Consider the following 18,993-nt stretch of genomic DNA (forward strand, 5'->3'; position numbering starts at 1 on the left):
CCCCTGAATTTATTAATATGGACTTAAAGAATGTTTCAGTGATTAATAATGTAATTTTAAACACTCCATTTAAATGTGATTAGCTGTGCCTTATTATTAAAGCTCTGCGATGAATCAAATGTTGGTTCATGTTCACTGTCCCTGATAACTAACCCTGCTGGACATCTGGTCTGAAAGTTGTGATTGTGTTTGTTGTATTTGTTGCAGCCTGCAGAGAGTCAGAGGAAGAAAAAGGGCAGAAGGGAAGAAGAAACAGATGAAAAGAAGAGTAGAGAAGGAAGAGGGATTGGAAGAAGGAGAGAAGGAAAAAAGGAAGAAGAGAAGGAGAATAAAAAAGAGAGGACATAGACATCCATCACAAAAACCACCTCCATCACTGAGACACCACAACCAGCTGACTGCATGTCCACTTCATGAGCGAGAGGAGGGAAGGAAGGGGAAGATGGGGAGGAGGGGAGGAGGGGAGGAGGGGAGGAGGGGAGGAGGGAAGGAGTGGGGGTGGTAAACAGTCATATTAGTTTTATTTAGACTGTGCCAGATCCTGTACAAATCCTGAGAGGGAGGCAGACACACTGCAGCTCTAAGTCTGACCAACACGTGATGGGGTCAAACCCTAACATCTACACCTTCATCATCATCATCATCATCAACAGTATGATCAAGGTGGGAGGTGACACTGAGACTTTAACAGAATAAAAAGACAGCCACGGTATGAGTTACTATTAATATAGAAGACAGGAAGAGAGGAAGAGAGGGGGAGGAAGGGGGGAAGGGGAGGAGCTACGAGCAGAAGTCTAGACTCAGGACCTGGACAGAACTGACACAAGGACTAACTGACCCCAGAGAAACAGAGAGAAACAGAGAGAGGCCAACCAACACACAGGAAGATGGCAGGAGGCATAATTACCACGCTCATGAGTGATGACTGAGGAGGGGAAGAAAGTGCAGAAAAAACAAAATGAGGAAAAGAAAAACAGGGGAAGAAAGAAAGAGAGAAAGAAAGTAAGAAACAAAGAAACTGAAGATCACATATAGGGAAAAGAGAAACTTCAAAATGTCCAAGTTTACTTTACATTAGCCAACATGAAAATAAAGTGTGTCGACAGAATAAACCTGCACAGGAAAACAGAGAGAGGTAGAAGAAAGTAAAAACACACCGAGACTCAGCAGCTCTTCACATTGACGTGTGTGTTCTCCTGATGTGTGTGTGTCAGTCTAAACTCTGCATTAGATTCAATGATCCTCAGACACGGAGGATGTTATAAGTATTCAAACTACAGCAGGTGCAGTAAAGTTTCATTTAAATACACTAATTTGTTCAGTTTCAGAAGCAGGATGCCACCTCAGCCCATCATCCCCTGTCTGCACATTGACACTTAAACCCTCCTCTGCTATAGCCTTCACCTGCTCAGAACCGAAGTGCACCAACACTGTACAAGAAGAATCAGAAAGCTAATGTATCCAATCTCCTCACCTGAACCCTGGACTGAACCTCCCTTTACCCAACAGATAGGAAACCCATTATACCTCAAACAATTCCATTTTCCAGAGGCAGACACCCTCTCTACTTTTAAGAGTAGGCTTCAAACTTTCCTTTTTGATAAAGCTTATAGTTAGAGCTGGATCAGGCTTGGACCAGCTCTTAGTTATGCTGCTATAGGCTTAGACTGCCGGGGGAACTGCAGCACTGACACACTGGGATCCTATCTCACCACCTTCCCCCCAACCCCCTCATCACTTACTTTAACTCTGCCTGTCCCATTAAAGTTACTAACCATAGACCTTTCTGGAGTCCCTGAGCTCCCTTGTCTCGTAGGTTCCTCTGAGCTGCCGTAGACGTCCTCCTGCTGTGGACGTTCCAGACTCCAGCTGATACGGACGTGCTGGACTCCAGCGGCAACAGCTTCTACTACTCGTCTCATCACTATCACCTCTCTCTCTTATATTCCTCTATCCCTCTTTCCAGACCCAACTGGGTCGAGGCAGATGTCTGTCTAACATGAGTCTGGTCCTGCTCGATGTTTCTGTCTGTTAAAGGAAGTTTTTCCTCTCCACTGTAACTAGCTAAATACTGTGAGGTGCAATGCTCATGGTGGATTAAGGTGGGGTGAGTCTTATCCTGTCTTGGTGTTGGGTCTCTGTTCATAATTTGACATAGAGTGGTCTAGACCTGCTCTGTTTGTAAAAGAGTCTTGAGATAATGTTTGCTGTGATTTGGCACTATATAAATAAAGATTGATTGATTGATACTGACATTTTGGTTCACACCCTGGTCCCCTCCAGCCTAGACTGCTGCAGCTCCCTTCTTTTTGGTTTACCAGACAAATCCATCCATAAACTTCAGCTGGTTAAAAACTCCACTGCCTGGAAATCACCGGAACCCCCTCCACCAGCCACATCACACCTGTCCTGCAGCAACTCCACTGGCTTCCCATCAAACACCACATCATTTTTAAGATTCTGTTTCTCACCTTCAAGACCATCAACAACCAAGCTCCTCAGGACCTCGTTGACCTCCTCCATGCCAAAATACCCACCCTACCGTAGTCTCAGGTCCTCCTCTTCCACCCAACTCACCCTCCCACCTGCTTGCTTGACCACCATGGGGTCGAGATCCTTCAGACACTCGGGCCCCGCCTCTGGAACTCTCTCCCCCAGGACTTACAAAATCTCACCTCTCCCACCACCCACAAATCCCGCCTCAAAACTCATCTTTTCCACCAAGCCTACTCACTTTAATCTGTCTCTGTGGGACTGGAATGACTTCACCTTCACTTTCATCATGACTTCACTTTCATGTTTCTAGTGTTGCATTGTTATTCTGTTGTTTTTATGTATTTATTACTGTTGGGATGTTGTAAGGTGACCTTGAGTGTCCAGAAAGGCGCCTATAAATCAAATGTATTATCATTATTATTATTATTATTATTATTATTATTATTATTAGATAAGCAAATCAACAAATATGTCAATACTGCACCTGCTGTAGTCAAGGGATACTTTATAATGACCTCTTAATGTACAGCAGCTTGTTTGTTTATTTGTTGGTAATAACACATTTTAAATCTAACACTGAGAACAGTTAACCAAAGTAAGATGTCAGTGTGATCTGAAGGATAATACAAACATTTCTAACACACACACACACACAAGATGTAACATCAAATTATAAACACACATACACACACACACACACACACACACACACACACACACACACACACACACACACACACCTGTGCAGATTGAAGTCCTATGTCTGGCTCTGCATGTGATCGCTATGTAGTGATGTAACACAGGTAATAAGTGAGCAGGTAGTTACTGTATAAATGATTATAACAGTGAGTACTGAGGACAGAAACACAACGCTGAGCTGACCACAGGATGGAGGAGAGACACACACAGAGTCTGAGGACGACAGAGACAGCTCGAATGGGTCTAAAGTCATGAACATGGACACAAACTCTGAGGACCATCTGGACCGTCTGTCCACATGAAACTGTGAAATCTACCTTTAAACATATATCTGAGGACTGTGAGACTGAAGGACGTTTAGGGTCTGACACACAGCTGCTGGAAATAAAGACAGGATCACACAGACTGTCTCTGAATGATGAACAGAATAAAGCATCCATGTGTGTGTGTACTGACCTGATCCCTCCTCTGTCACCATGCCCAGACCCTCAGCTTTATTCTGACGCTCGAACGCATTCAGATCCAGAACACTGAAACAAACACACACACACACACACACACACACACATACACACACAATGTTAACATAACATGCTCTATACACTATCAGTCAGTGCAGAGGACCCCAAGAGTATCTTTATATGATGGGATGTTCATTTGACCTAACTGAATCTGTGTGTGTGTGTGTGAATCTAAATCTGTGTGTGTAAATCTGAAGCTGTGTGTGTATGAGGGTGTGAACTGTGTGTTATCCTGTATGAGAGTCATCATTGGACAGGGCTGTGTCCACACTTGGGTTGGCTCTGACTCGTGCAGGGGGAGCTTGAAGTGTGCACGCACGCACGCACACACACACACAAACACGCACATTTATTAACCATTTCTGTCTCCTTTGACTAACATTACTGTGTCAGACAGATGTTGCATTGCTGTGTACAATGTTTATCTTTACACTGTAACACAATTTCTGGACTCAAGGAGAAGACGTCGATGTTTCCAGAGTCACAATTCAAACTTTAAACACAAAGAAGGCTCCTACAGCGACCTGTCACCTTAACACACACTACCAGTCAAAGGTTTGGACACACCTTCTCATTAAATATTTTTATTTATTGTAATTATTTCCAACATTGTAGATTAATACTGAAGACATCAAAACTATGAAATAATCTGGTTTTGCTGGATCTGGATTACAACAGTAGTCAAATAGGACTATCCATTGTGTACTAACCCTACCTCTGAACAACACAACTGATGGTCTCAAACACATTAAGAAGGCAAGTCATTCTACAAATGAACTCTAGACAAGGTTCATGTTCATTAGAAACCATTCCAGGAGACCACTTCATGAAGCAGACTGAGAGAATACCAAGAGTGTGCAAAGCTGTCATGAAGGAAAAAGGGGGCTACTTTACAGAATCTAAAATATAAAACAGATTCTGCTTTGTTTAACACTTTTTTGTTCCTTCAATAATTCCATATATGTTTTTTCATAGCTTTGATGTCTTTGGTATTAATCTACAGTGTTTACAATCATTACAATAAGTACAAACCCTTGAATGAGAAGGTGTTTCCAAACTTTTGACTGGTAGGGTATCCCAGTTCAAGTGACAAGACAAACTGCCTAGGTTAGGAGATTGGGGCTCATCAGTGTCTGCTCCCCCCCAAGACATGACAAGTCATAGTGCGCTTTGTACCTGCAGGACTGCATGAGACCAGCCAGACTCTGGAAGAAACCCACATCCTTCTTATCCTTCAGATAATCCAGCATTTTCTGTTAAACACACACGCACGCATGCACGCACGCACGCACGCACACATGCACGCACACACACGCGCACACACACACACACACACAGAGAGAGAGAGCGAGAAAGAGAGAGAGGATAAGGACACATCACTCAGTTTGACATCAGAGCTTCAACTCACAGCAGCTCATCAAACACATGATCAAAGTCAACACTTGGACATGAGTTAACAGCTGTTCTGAGAAAGAGTCTCCTGAGTGTATAACTGTAACATCAGAACCATCTGACCCGTGAACATCAGTGTGAGGGTTTACCTGCTGGACAGTAGAGTTTCCTCCGTTCAGGATGGCGATGCCCAGCTTCAGAGTGGACGCCACCATCAGACCCATCTCACCTGTCCACAGGTAACACATAAACAATGCTCACAGTCACACACAGAGGATACTTCAATCTATTGTGACACCATATCCTGTATAAATAATAGACGTAGTCTGTGTGACGTCACCCATCTGTTTCTGAAGCGCTGTTTTGAGGCTGATTGTCGGCGGCAGCCATATTGCTTCTGTTGAGCGATTGTGATGTAAAGAGGCGGGCTTTGAGCCTCCTAGCCAACAGCTACAGTGTCCCCACCTGTCAATCAAGTCAGCTGTGCCTCTCATTGGAAGAGTCATAATCTTAATATCTTTGAAATTACTGGGTTATGATAAAATTCACTCCCGGTACACTGGGTCTCATTCATGAAACGGTAGTAAATCTGAGTGTAGATTTGCACATAAAAGCTCACACTACTAAAACTCTACTCCGGATTCATGAACGGCGCTGGAAACTCAGATTTGAATGTAAACACGTGTGTAAGATCATGAATGCCAACCCATTGTAAACTGACAGCGCGCTCCCGGAGATCATCAATTAGCATAAATCCCGCCCATGAATAGCAAATAACCACCATATAAGGACACAGACCTGTGCATCTGGTCGGCCTGCCCTGCAATCATGGTGCAAGGAAAGAAGGATAGAGAGTGAAAAAAGAACTTCTCTGAGGCGGAGATTGAAATGATTTGGGGCAAAGTGGAATGTAGGAAGCACATTTTATTTTCTCTGGATATAAAATGGTAAGTCTCTACATAAAAAACACATGCATTTGTATAGAAGACTACATTCTTACTGACAAGCCAGCCGTCTCTCACAGCTCCATTCTCCAAACGGGTGCCAACTTATGAAGCTGTCATGCGTCCCACCGAGCCACAACGTTGAGCAACACACAGTTTGCATCACATATCAGCTTCACATTCACGGAATGAAAGTTTTTCTGGTTTATGTATGCAAATGCATCATCAGATGGAGCCTTGATGTGTATGTGTGTGCAGTCTATGGCACCCATGACATTTGGCATGTTGGCCAGCGCGCTAAATCCCTGCTTTACCTGGATTTGCCGTTGTGCACCATAGGGGGAATTGAATGTACTTGCCGGCCTTAATTCAATAATGCCGGCAAGTACTGCTGGTAAAATGCGGCTCATTGATGGCTGGGAGATTCCAGATCTATCTGCTATCTCCCGCTGGAAGGTCCCTGTGGCTAAGAATCCTAGCACAGAGAGAACCTGCAGATGTGCGGGTATGGTGTGGCTTCTTGTAGTTGGCCTCGTCAGATTAGGCTCCAGTTAGTCTGTGTGGTTTTTGACAAGTAGTTCACATTCTAAATAAACCTAATCTAGATCTCAAAGAAAAAAATATGTTATATATATTTTCAATATTTTGTCATGTTTAAATGACGTGTCTCAAAGGCATCTGTGTATTGTGTTCATAACAGAGAGCAGTACGTATTCAAATTGTAATTTCTGACAGTGACAAGCAGTATTTATGTGTATTCCTACATTTACACAAGTGCTACACACAGTGGGGAGCAGGTGTAGATGTTGTGAGTAGTTACTCACAGATCAGCGCCACTAAAAGATTGATGAGTGCGTAAATCTGCGTTAATTTCCGCTGCACACGATTCACACACAAATCCGTGCTGCTCACGTTTCATGAATGAGACCCAGTGTGTGCCGATCGAGAGATGATCTATTCAGACTACACTTGTCTTTTGAACCAGGCTGTAAACATGTTTATTTCTGCTGTAAAGATCGTCTTCTTTGAATTGGTGTGTATGTGGTTTCTGGAGACAGCCTCCAGTGGACGCTTGATGAACTGCAGTTTTTAGCACTTCTGCATTGGACTCATATTTTTAGAACGGAGGTTGCCACTTGGGTGACACAGACACAAGATTGGATTTAGTGCTCTTTGGCTCTCTCTCTGGTGACCAGCAGTAACTGCAGGTTTGTTTGGACCTCTAACAGAAATACAGAGAGGAAACATCTTTGACCTGGATAAAAAGTTATCATAAAAGTGTATTATTTAAGTATTCAGGTATGTGCTTTGAACACCTGGAGCTGTGAATGCTGACTGTTACCAGATGTAATCATCATGAGATCACAGCCAATGGGTCTGAGACAGACTCAGAGTGTAAAGAGACTGTAGGTCAGGGAACAGGATGCTGTGGTTATGCATCAGGCTCATGTTACAGCAGTGCTATGACAGGTGCTGGTGTACCTTTGCTGGCACTGATGGTCTGCAGCACCATCTCTGCTGCTCCTCTGTCATGAAGACGAGCCTGCTGATACAACAGCTTCTGCTTCTCCATCTCCTTCTCCTGATACACACAAACACACACACACACACACACACACACACACACACACACACACACACACACACACACACACACACACACAGGTTATGAGACAGATTTTACACCGACAGTTGAGACAAATGGAGGGATCACCTACCTCAAAGCTCTTGACTTCATCTCCATCCTCATCCTCTTCATCGTGGCAGCTCTGACAGACAGAACAGAGAGGTGGACAGACTGTGAGGTGTGAACAGAGATGAAGTATGTGTGTCTGCAGTGGTTTCAACTTCAGGTGTGAGTACAGGTAGAATTACATTTTTTGTATTTTTTTACCTTTGCCATGATGTCAGCGTATGCCATGTACAGATTATCTTCATCTAGTTTACTGTGACAGGAAACACACACACACACACACACACACACACACACACACACACACACACACACACACACACACACACACACACAGACACACACACACACACACACGAACACACACACACACACACACAGACACACACACACACACACACACACAGACACAGACACACACACACACACACACACACACACACACACACACAAACACACATAATTAGAATGAGAAGCAGTATAGGTTTTATTTATTGATAAACATTTAAAGCCATTTCAAATCAAGCTTTATTGTTATTTTGATCATACCAGCATAAAAACAAAACAAAAGAGCGTTTTCAGAAGTTCATTAATGAAATATACAAATTAAAACTATGGAAGTAAAAAAACAGTTATAAAAATATATATTAAATCTATGTTAAAACACAACATTCATACACACTCATCCATCAAATCAACCCACATCACCTTAAATCAACCTAGATCACCTTAAATCAACCTAAATCTACTTAAATCAACCTATTTCACCTTAAATCAACCTACATCACCTTAAATCAACCTACATCACCTAAAATCAACCTAGATCACCTTAAATCAACCCACATCACCTAAAATCAACCTACATCACCTAAAATAAGCCAAGATCACCTTAAATCAACCTAGATCACCTTTAATCAACCTAGATCACCTTAAATCAACCCACATCACCTAAAATAAGCCAAGATAACCTTAAATCAACATAGACAACCTTAAATCATCCTAGATCACCTTAAATCAACCTAGATAACCTTAAATCATCCTAGATAACCTTAAATCATCCTAGATCACCTTAAATCAACCTAGTTCACCTAAAATCAACCTAGATCACCTTAAATCAACCTAGTTCACCTAAAATCAACCTAGATCACCTTAAATCAACCTAGTTCACCTAAAATCAACCTACATCACCTTAAATCAACCTAGTTCACCTAAAATCAACCTACATCACCTAAAATTAACCTACATCAACTAAATAAATATACATAACCCTTAATCAATTTAGTAAGGTGAGAGTCCTGCATGTATTCCACTCAGCACACGTCACAGAGTTATCATACATGTGAGCACTGACCATTTCTCAGTCAGGGCGGTCCGGCTGAACAGCTGGATGAGCTGATGAAGAGGATCAATGTGCTTCATCCCCTCCTCCTCCTCACATAACTCCTCGTCACCTGGTTTCTGAAATTACATCACAAGATCAAACACAGACGAAGAAGATCCAGATGGATCTACAGTCTTTACGACCACAGAAGAAGATGAAGAAGATGTTGACTTCCTGTGGACTCACAGCGAGGTCCTCAATCAGTTTGTCCTCAAAGTAATGCTCCTCAGCCTCGATCCACAGCTTCTGATAACCCTGCAGGAACAGGTTGACCGCCCGGTGCCTGAGGGAGGGGCATCAGTTATAACATACACACACACACAAACACACACAGTCTGTGTGTCACCTGTCACATGCCACCTGCTCACCTGGGCAGGTTGTAGAGAGGAGCCATCCTGAAACAGGCCACCACTGCTCTCTTCCTCTGTTTGGACAGGAGTTTGTGCCACACAGCCTTCTTACTGCGCTGAGGGTGTTCAACCTACACACACACACAAACACACACACACAAAGACACACACACACACACACACACACACACACACACACACACACACACACACACACACACACACACACACCCCCAGTGAGGTCAATTCACGAAAGATGGATGTGGTCGCTAACAGGACCCAGAGTTACTTATCATTTGCCCTATTAGCCCTCTAGCTTTCTGCAGACAAATCTTGTTCTGTGTCTGTTTGTGGAGATGAGCTGTCAGCATCTCCTTTCTCTGCTGCTTCTTGTTTATTGTATATCAAGGAGCCCGTTCATGACAGCTAGGACGTACATTTCATTCTTTATATCCAGCTTACTTCTTGGCCTGACAACAAAAACACTAAACTATGTTTGTAACAGCCCAGTCTCAGACAGCTGCACAGTCCTTCTGTGAATCAGACCCTCAGAGTCACCAGCCACTTACTCCACCTTTATTGCTGCCCCCAAAGAGAAGACACACCTCCCTGTGTTACATGTTACAAACAAAAAGTATGAAGATGTAAATATACTGCCTTGAAATGTCAGTATGAGAGGACACACACTGACCTGGTCCAGGTGGAAGAGGACATGTGCGATGTCCAGCACTCTGTCCACCGTCCTTTCAGGATCAGATGAGTCCTCCTGATGGTTAGGAAGATCTCTGTACAGAGCCATCTGCCAGCGGATCGCGGGATCCTCCAGCTATATGAGAAACGTGTTAATTAATGACAGTATAAATACTGTAATGAGGGTTTACCTCCCTTATAATGAGACATATAATCCCTGAATATCAATGTGTGGTAGATCAATGTCTCACCTTCCCCTGCAGGTGGAGGTTGTTCTTGATAATCTCTCTGACTTCATCTTCTGTGTCTTTCTGCTCAAACAGTAACACACCATTCATCATGAGACACACAGTAACACACCACTCATCATGAGACACACAGTAACACACCACTCATCATGAGACACACAGTAACACACCACTCATCATGAGACACACAGTAACACACCACTCATCATGAGACACACAGTAACACACCACTCATCATGAGACACACAGTAACACACCACTCATCATGAGACACACAGTAACACACCACTCATAATGAGACACACAGTAACACACCATTCATCATGAGACACAGTAACACACCACTCATCATGAGACACACAGTAACACACCACTCATCATGAGACACACAGTAACACACCACTCATCATGAGACACAGTAACACACCACTCATCATGAGACACACAGTAACACACCACTCATCATGAGACACACAGTAACACACCACTCATCATGAGACACACAGTAACACACCACTCATCATGAGACACACAGTAACACACCACTCATCATGAGACACACAGTAACACACCACTCATCATGAGACACACAGTAACACACCACTCATCATGAGACACACAGTAACACACCACTCATCATGAGACACAGTAACACACCACTCACCATGAGACACAGTAACACACCACTCATCATGAGACACACAGTAACACACCACTCATCATGAGACACAGTAACACACCACTCACCATGAGACACAGTAACACACCACTCATCATGAGACACACAGTAACACACCACTCATCATGAGACACAGTAACACACCACTCATCATGAGACACACAGTAACACACCACTCATCATGAGACACAGTAACACACCACTCATCATGAGACACACAGTAACACACCACTCATCATGAGACACAGTAACACACCACTCACCATGAGACACAGTAACACACCACTCATCATGAGACACACAGTAACACACCACTCATCATGAGACACAGTAACACACCACTCATCATGAGACACACAGTAACACACCACTCATCATGAGACACAGTAACACACCACTCATCATGAGACACACAGTAACACACCACTCATCATGAGACACACAGTAACACACCACTCATCATGAGACTAATGTTCATATTAAAAATATATATTTATATGTTATATATAACAGCTCATTAATGACATGGATTACTGTGCTGTTGGTCATAATTACATAAGACCATGTGATCACCACATTAAAGACATCAACCTTTAATAATCTGTTCAGATCAATTAATACCTATTTATAGATATATTATATTATATATATATTCCAGGTATCGATCAAACTTAAACAGCTGTTATCATGTTTCACTTCCTGTCACTGATGAGATGTTAACATACACAGGACCTTTAAGATGCTGTCTGTGTATTATCTCAGCTCAGTTCAGCTGGCTCATGGTGTGACTGGTCCTCTCAGAGAACAGGTCTACCTGTACTACAGGTATGGAGGTTCTCACCTGGTTGAATCTGTTCTTTGCGAGTGCGATGAGCTCGTGTTCTCCAGGCGCACAGGTGTTCAGACCAACAGGAAGCAGACGCTTCAGAGTGGCCACAATAAGACTCGTCTGCATGGAGTATCGATCGCCCTTCCTCTTCATCTTCTTCCTCTCCTGGTCTGACACGATGCCCTGACACAGAGACCAGCTTTAGTTTTGCTTCTTAGTTCTGGTTTGTGTTCAAATACAGAATGACTGACGGCGACTGTTCTGACCTTTGACATCTTACACTTGGTGTCTGTGATCAGGAACGACATGTTGTTGATCTCGTTCTGGACCACAAAGTTCTGCTCCTCCCTCTTAAAGTTCTGCAGACAAACACAGCTCCATCAGGCTGCAGACATGATGTTAACCTGAAGCTACCCTAGCTAATATCAAACATCTATACACTGTGATGCTATACTAGCTCATATCTAGCATCTATTCACCTTGTTTTCTGCGGTTGAAGGAACGCAGGCAAATCATGGATATCTTGCAAAGCACGTCCAGTTTCTTACTTCCGGTCAACGGTAAACACCGGTACCTTTACCCATTCAAAGCCCACAGAGCAGCAAATCTCTTTACAGTTATGTCTTCGCGGAAAACGAAAAGTGTGTGTGCCGTCAGAGGTTGTCATAACAGCCTGTACAAATGAAAAAAGTTCCTAGAAGAGGAGTGTTACGATCACCGACCGCGTATTAGATCTGAATGTGGATGTGAAGCACCACACGACAGGTCTGCCAACTTTGAGTGTCTGGCTGGAGTGAGATTATAACATGGACCTTATCACTTGTACTTTCATTTAATCACGTGCACTTATTTTGATCATACAGGGTTTAACCATAGACTGTATAAAAAAGGATTTAACATAAGAATGATCAGTGGTGTCCTCAGGCTGTTTGAGGGGTGAGGGAAATGGGCATCTCCATTCATTCCTCCATTCTGGTGAATATTTAAGGGACAATTTTTGTAGGAAAATTTAATTCAATATAAATCAGCTAGAGGTAAAAAAAACAATAACAACTGATAAAACACTTAAATCAATAAACACTTTCTGGTTTGTTAAACTGAACTCCCAAACTGTGTCAGTAAGGGGTCCCAATCACTCAGGTAGAGATAACAGAAATAGCTAAGATAAGAGAGGCTCTGCAGCCTTTCTGTTTTTACTACAGTTGTTACACCTCAAGTTATTCATTAAGAAGTTCTGATCACTTTCTTTTGACAGTACCATTTGCAGCCAAGGAAGTTGGTAAAAAAGCTTTTATGTTTCAGGCTCCTTTCGACTGGAATAACTTACCTTTAAATATTCGTTCTATATCTTCTTTTCCCTTATTTAAAAATTATTTGTTTTCCCATTTCAAAACAAACTGTCTATGTTTTCAGTAAAGCTCTCACTGTTCCTCTATTTCCTTTACTTATTTTTTATTCTCCTATACATTTTTTCTTCATTTTTATTTTTTATTTTTTATTTTTTATGACGATTATTGTTACAATTTTTTCTTTGTTTGTTTCGTCAATGCTCCTTTAGTTTAGTTTATTGAATTGTATTCTATTCTGTCCTTGTCGATTGTACCTTGTTTAAGGTTGTACCAACCCCTGTTTTGTTTTTGTTTTTTGTTGTTGTTGTTGTTGTTGTTGTTGTTGTTGTTGTTATTGTTGTTTCTGTCGTCAAGTTGGTCTATTGTCTGACTGTTCGTGTTTTTTTTTTTTGTGTTTTTTGTTTGTTTGTTTCTTCTCTTCTGAAGGATTCATGTTTTGTTGTATATTTTGTATTGCACTGTTTTCTATTTGTTATTGTCTGTCTGGGACCCCCTCTAAAACGAGATGGCACATCTCAAGGGGTTTATCCCAATAAATAAAATTTCTTCAAACTAAAGCAAATTCATTGTGTTGCTATGGTACGACCTATGGTCACTATTTGACAGGTAGCAGACATTATAAGGTGGACTATTTTCACGTTACTCTGCAGGACTTCCCGTCATGTATCAATCAGGCCACCTTAAATGTCAAAACCATAACTGACCATTGTGTTGGTTTCTAATCGTCTCTGGTTCATTATTGTCTCTGACAGAAGCCAATCAGAGTCTAAGTAGAGCAGATCAGAATATTGAGCTGACTGATCAACACAGAGTTATTTAGCACGCCTCTGTGCTTTTAAAGTTACGCATCATATTAATCAATTATCAATTATTCTCGTAAGTAATTTCAGGCCACATGTCTTCCTCCCAGGCTCTTACACTGCCTGGATGTGACAACGAGTTACCATGACGGTTACCTATTTGTCAAGACACGCAATGACGAACAATATGAAACGGATGTCCGGCAAAACATGCGCAAGTACGGAATGGCTTTACTTCCACATTCAAAAATAAGGTGAATTCACTGTGATGCTACGCTAGCTAATATCTAACCCCTATACACTGTTATGCTAGCTAATATCTAATATCTAACATCTATCCACTGTGATGCTAGTTAATATCTAACATCTATACACTGTGATGCTAGTTAATATCTAACATCTATACACTGTGATGCTAGTTAATATCTAACATCTATACACTGTGATGCTAGTTAATATCTAACATCTATACACTGTGATGCTAGTTAATATCTAACATCTATACACTGTGATGCTAGTTAATATCTAACATCTATATACTGTGATGCTAGTTAATATCTAACATCTATACACTGTGATGCTAATTAATATCTAACATCTATACACTGTGATGCTAGTTAATATCTAACATCTATACACTGTGATGCTAGTTAATATCTAACATCTATACACTGTGATGCTAATTAATATCTAACATCTATACACTGTGATGCTAGTTAATATCTAACCTCTATACACTGTGATGCTAGTTAATATCGAACATCTATACACTGTGATGCTAGTTAATATTTAAAGGTGACATATTATGCTCTTTTTCATCAAAATATATTGGTCTAAGAGGTCCCAAAAACATGTCTTTAAAGTTTATTGCTCAAAAAACACTTTGAAATCAGATTTTGGTCTGCCTGTAAACCCTCTTCTTCAGCCCTGCTCAGAACAGGATGTTTTCTGTGTCTGTGCCTTTAAATGAGAATGAGCTCTCTGACCACGCCCCCTCAGGAAGTGAATGCGGCCTCGGCTCTCCAACACGTTGATCTTATGTTTACATGTTGGCTGAAAAATAAAAATCATCCACTAGATCTTCAAATCTGCAGACGTGGGGAGCAAAACTGACCTTTGTGTTTATTAAGACAGCCTACAACTAGCATGCCTCCCTCCTGCAGGGAATGAAAAACGGAGCAGGGGTTGAGTTGTACTTTATACAGTCTATGGGCTGAACAAGCTCCGAGCTCTGACTTCAGTTACAGACCGGATATTGTTGTGACGTATGAAAAACACTGAAAACTGAAACGGCTCGTTTCAGCACACATTTACAGAAAGGTGGAGAAATCAGAACAGGGGCAGAATGGATTTTTTTCATTTTTGGGGGGTTTGTAGACATGCCAGGGAAACATATTTCAGGTAGAGAACCATTTTGCATGATATGTCACCTTTAACATCTACACACTGTGATGCTAGTTAATATCTAACCTCTATACACTGTTATGCAAGTTAATATCTAACCTCTACACACTGTTATGCTAGTTAATATCTAACACCTACACACAGTGATGCTATGCTAGCTCATATGGAGCATCTATGCGCTGTCTCAGGGCACAGTCACACCTTTATAAAGAGTCACATGATTCAGTGATCTAAACAAGAGACGGGTAGAGTTCAGGGAGCGTGATATCTGCCCCTCACAGAGAGTTTATATGAGCATGTTGTTCTTGTGGTTCTCCATGCTTCTTACGTGAGACTTTGCCCAGAAGATGAAGACCTCGGCCACCATCCTGAACAGATCCTCAGCCTCCGGACTCGACTCCTTCAGCCAGCGAGCTCTGACACAACACCACAGATGGATTAGAGATAACTTCTGACATACCAGGAGGGATTACAGACACAGACTACAGTCAAGTGCACATTCACTGAGCTATCAACTCAAACTGTAAGAATGGATAGCCTCACTGTGTTGCCCTTTCACTGTCCAACAGGGGCCAGTAATGGGCTTACAAATGCAGCTGTGTAAGACAGCAGCAGAGAGAGCAGAGAAGAAGAGTGTGAGCCTGTCAGCATGGACTGAAACTAAAACTCTTTTAGTAGATGTTTGATGAGAAACTATTCGTGCGAGTTCAGAAAAATAAACTGATAAACTGTTAACTGATTTTAATAACTTTAACAGGAACCTTTAAACTCCTCCATGTTTTAGAAACTCTGTGTTCTCCTTGTTTACCCTAAGTGGGGCAGCTGTGGCTCAGAGTCGGTCATCAATCAATCCGAAGGTTGGCGGTTTCGAAGTGTCCTTGAGCAAGACACTGAACCCCAAACTGCTCCCTCTGTAGTTCAGAGGTGTGTTAATGTGTTTGAATGAGATTAACACTGACGGTCCCTTACTGTAGCAGCCTCTACCATCAGTGAGTGAATGTGTATGAATGAGATTAACACTGACGGTCCCTTACTGTAGCAGCCTCTACCATCAGTGAGTGAATGTATATGAATGAGATTAACACTGACGGTCCCTTACTGTAGCAGCCTCTACCATCAGTGAGTGAATGGGTATGAATGAGATTAAGATTGAGAGTAAAAGAACTTTGAATGGTTAGAAAGCCTAGATAGGAGCTATATAAGTACAAGTCCATTTACCATTTAAGTCATGAAATCAGTCTTTGAATCGTCCAATCAGAACTGAGTACCTGTTGTAGTCGACGAATCGTATGAGGAGGGGGTAGAAGGCGTACAAGTCTCTGACCAGCACGGTGAACTGGTCCATTATGAGGAGCTCCGTCTCTGACATCTCCCCCCGACCCTCTGCCCGACTCTGCTCCTCGTCCAGGAGGACCACGGCTGCTTTCTATGAGAAGAAAACAATTTACACAACTGTTTATTTAACAACAAATCTACATATATATATATATATATATATATTTCCTGAATTTCCCCCTTGGGGATGAATAAAGTACATTCTATTCTATTCTATTCTATTCTATTCTATTCTATATATAAATACAGCTGTATGACGGGGAACCGACTGTCATATGTGGATAAAATCAGGTAGGTACAGTTTATTTATAGAGGACATTTAAGCAGAGTTACAAAGGGCTTCAGATTCAAAGACTCAAGGGTAAAACAGAGATGACGTAAAACACAGCTCTCAGCTCCGCCTGGTGACACTCACCTTCTTCAGTTTGTCCATCAGAGGCAGGAAGTGCGTCTTCAACAGCTCAGGTTTAGCTTTACTGATGATGGGCTGAGAGAACACTGAGGAAGGGGAGGAGGAAGAGGAAGCAGGAGAGATGATGAGGAGGGAGAATCTAAGTTTTAATGAAATGTTGAAAAAATTTGATTGACCAATTAAAAGCTACATAATAATTATCCTTCTTTGTTAAAAAACAGGTGAGTCACATTGAATCTAGAAAACAGTAGCCTCACTTTTAAACAAATATAACAGGTGTGTCTCTTTAAATCTGTGTGACTTCAAATCTGTAAAAAACAGTTGTGTCTCTCTAAATCTAATAAATCAGGTGTGTCACTTTAAATCTAATAAAACAGATATGTCTCTTTAAATCTTTAACTCGGTTTCGTGTTAATAATGTGATGTGTGTTGCATACCGGCCAGCCTCTTCATCCAGGCGCCCTCATCCACACCGAGGTTGTTGTAGATGATCTTCAGGATGTTCCCCAGCAGAGAGTTCATGTGTTCAGACGTGACCGACGTGCAGCATGTGTCACATCTGTCCAGGTGATTCTCTGCTCCGTGTTCCCACCAGTGAGACATATAGCTGCACAGCATGGGCAGCACCACCTACAGGCAGCAACCAGAATTAAATGTATAGACACAGGTGAGTTACATCTTTAAACCCATTAGACTATGGCTACACTGCAGCATGGGCAGTATAATATATACTACACTGTATAATAAATAACATTGGGTTAATAAAACCTGCCTACATTTGACAAAATGGCAAAAATATGGATTTCATAGATCAGGAACAGCATTTAATCAGAAATGCAGCATCTCAGCAGTGTGGGAAAATAATAATCTCCTGTATTTCAATTCAGGTGAGACGATCCAGTAAAAGAACCAATCAGAGAGTTTCTGTAACCTCTGACAGAGAGGACCAAACAGAGATCATCAACAGGTCAAAGTCACGTTAACATTTAGTTTAAAGAGTCTTCAGTAATAGACTGACCTCCATGACGTGAGGCATCTGATTGTATCTCATGCCAGACTCTGCCAGGTCCATGATCTCCTCCAGAGACTTATCAAGGCTTGGGATGAGGGGACACACATCCCCGACCTGCTCAGGTAGACCCAGAGCTACAGCAGAGACAGAGACAGAGGCAGAGACAGAGAGGCTTTCTGTAGTGACCTAGAGTATACGTGTAGGGTCAGTGTGTGTATATACGTGAAGGGTCAGTGTGTGTATACGTGTAGGGTCAGTGTGTGTATACCTGTAGGGTCAGTGTGTGTATACCTGTAGGGTCAGTGTGTGGATACATGTAGGGTCAGTGTGTGGATACATGTAGGGTCAGTGTGTGTATACCTGTAGGGTTAGTGAGTGGATACCTGTAGGGTCAGTGTGTGTATACCTGTAGGGTCAGTGTGTGTATACCTGTAGGGTCAGTGTGTGTATACCTGTAGGGTCAGTGTGTGTATACCTGTAGGGTCAGTGAGTGTATACCTGTAGGGTCAGTGTGTGTATACCTGTAGGGTCAGTGTGTGTATACCTGTAGGGTCAGTGAGTGGATACCTGTAGGGTCGTTGTGTGTATACCTGTAGGGTCGTTGTGTGTATACCTGTAGGGTCAGTGAGTGGATACCTGTAGGGTCAGTGTGTGTATACCTGTAGGGTCAGTGAGTGGATACCTGTAGGGTCAGTGTGTGTATACCTGTAGGGTCAGTGTGTGTATACCTGTAGGGTCAGTGTGTAGATACCTGTAGGG

General features: G+C 42.1%; 1 protein-coding gene across 1 annotated transcript in view; it reads right to left on the reverse strand.

Moving 5' to 3' along the window:
• ryr2a (ryanodine receptor 2a (cardiac)) overlaps positions 1 to 18,993 on the reverse strand; it is a 118,809-nt gene that overhangs the window by 49,630 nt on the left and 50,186 nt on the right. The window contains exons 53-70 of the mRNA XM_034708408.1: positions 18,241 to 18,368; positions 17,660 to 17,852; positions 17,226 to 17,308; positions 16,744 to 16,901; positions 15,804 to 15,891; positions 12,189 to 12,281; positions 11,935 to 12,105; positions 10,418 to 10,477; positions 10,168 to 10,302; positions 9,495 to 9,607; positions 9,313 to 9,409; positions 9,097 to 9,203; positions 7,947 to 7,998; positions 7,771 to 7,821; positions 7,535 to 7,634; positions 5,258 to 5,337; positions 4,893 to 4,969; positions 3,652 to 3,725 (exon numbers count right to left, since the gene is read on the reverse strand). Coding sequence (XP_034564299.1) covers positions 3,652 to 3,725; positions 4,893 to 4,969; positions 5,258 to 5,337; positions 7,535 to 7,634; positions 7,771 to 7,821; positions 7,947 to 7,998; positions 9,097 to 9,203; positions 9,313 to 9,409; positions 9,495 to 9,607; positions 10,168 to 10,302; positions 10,418 to 10,477; positions 11,935 to 12,105; positions 12,189 to 12,281; positions 15,804 to 15,891; positions 16,744 to 16,901; positions 17,226 to 17,308; positions 17,660 to 17,852; positions 18,241 to 18,368 — 1,860 coding nt within the window. The remainder of the gene's footprint in view (positions 1 to 3,651; positions 3,726 to 4,892; positions 4,970 to 5,257; positions 5,338 to 7,534; positions 7,635 to 7,770; positions 7,822 to 7,946; positions 7,999 to 9,096; positions 9,204 to 9,312; positions 9,410 to 9,494; positions 9,608 to 10,167; positions 10,303 to 10,417; positions 10,478 to 11,934; positions 12,106 to 12,188; positions 12,282 to 15,803; positions 15,892 to 16,743; positions 16,902 to 17,225; positions 17,309 to 17,659; positions 17,853 to 18,240; positions 18,369 to 18,993) is intronic.

This window comes from Notolabrus celidotus, chromosome 18, assembly GCF_009762535.1.
Source record: "Notolabrus celidotus isolate fNotCel1 chromosome 18, fNotCel1.pri, whole genome shotgun sequence".
NCBI lineage: Eukaryota > Metazoa > Chordata > Actinopteri > Labriformes > Labridae > Notolabrus > Notolabrus celidotus.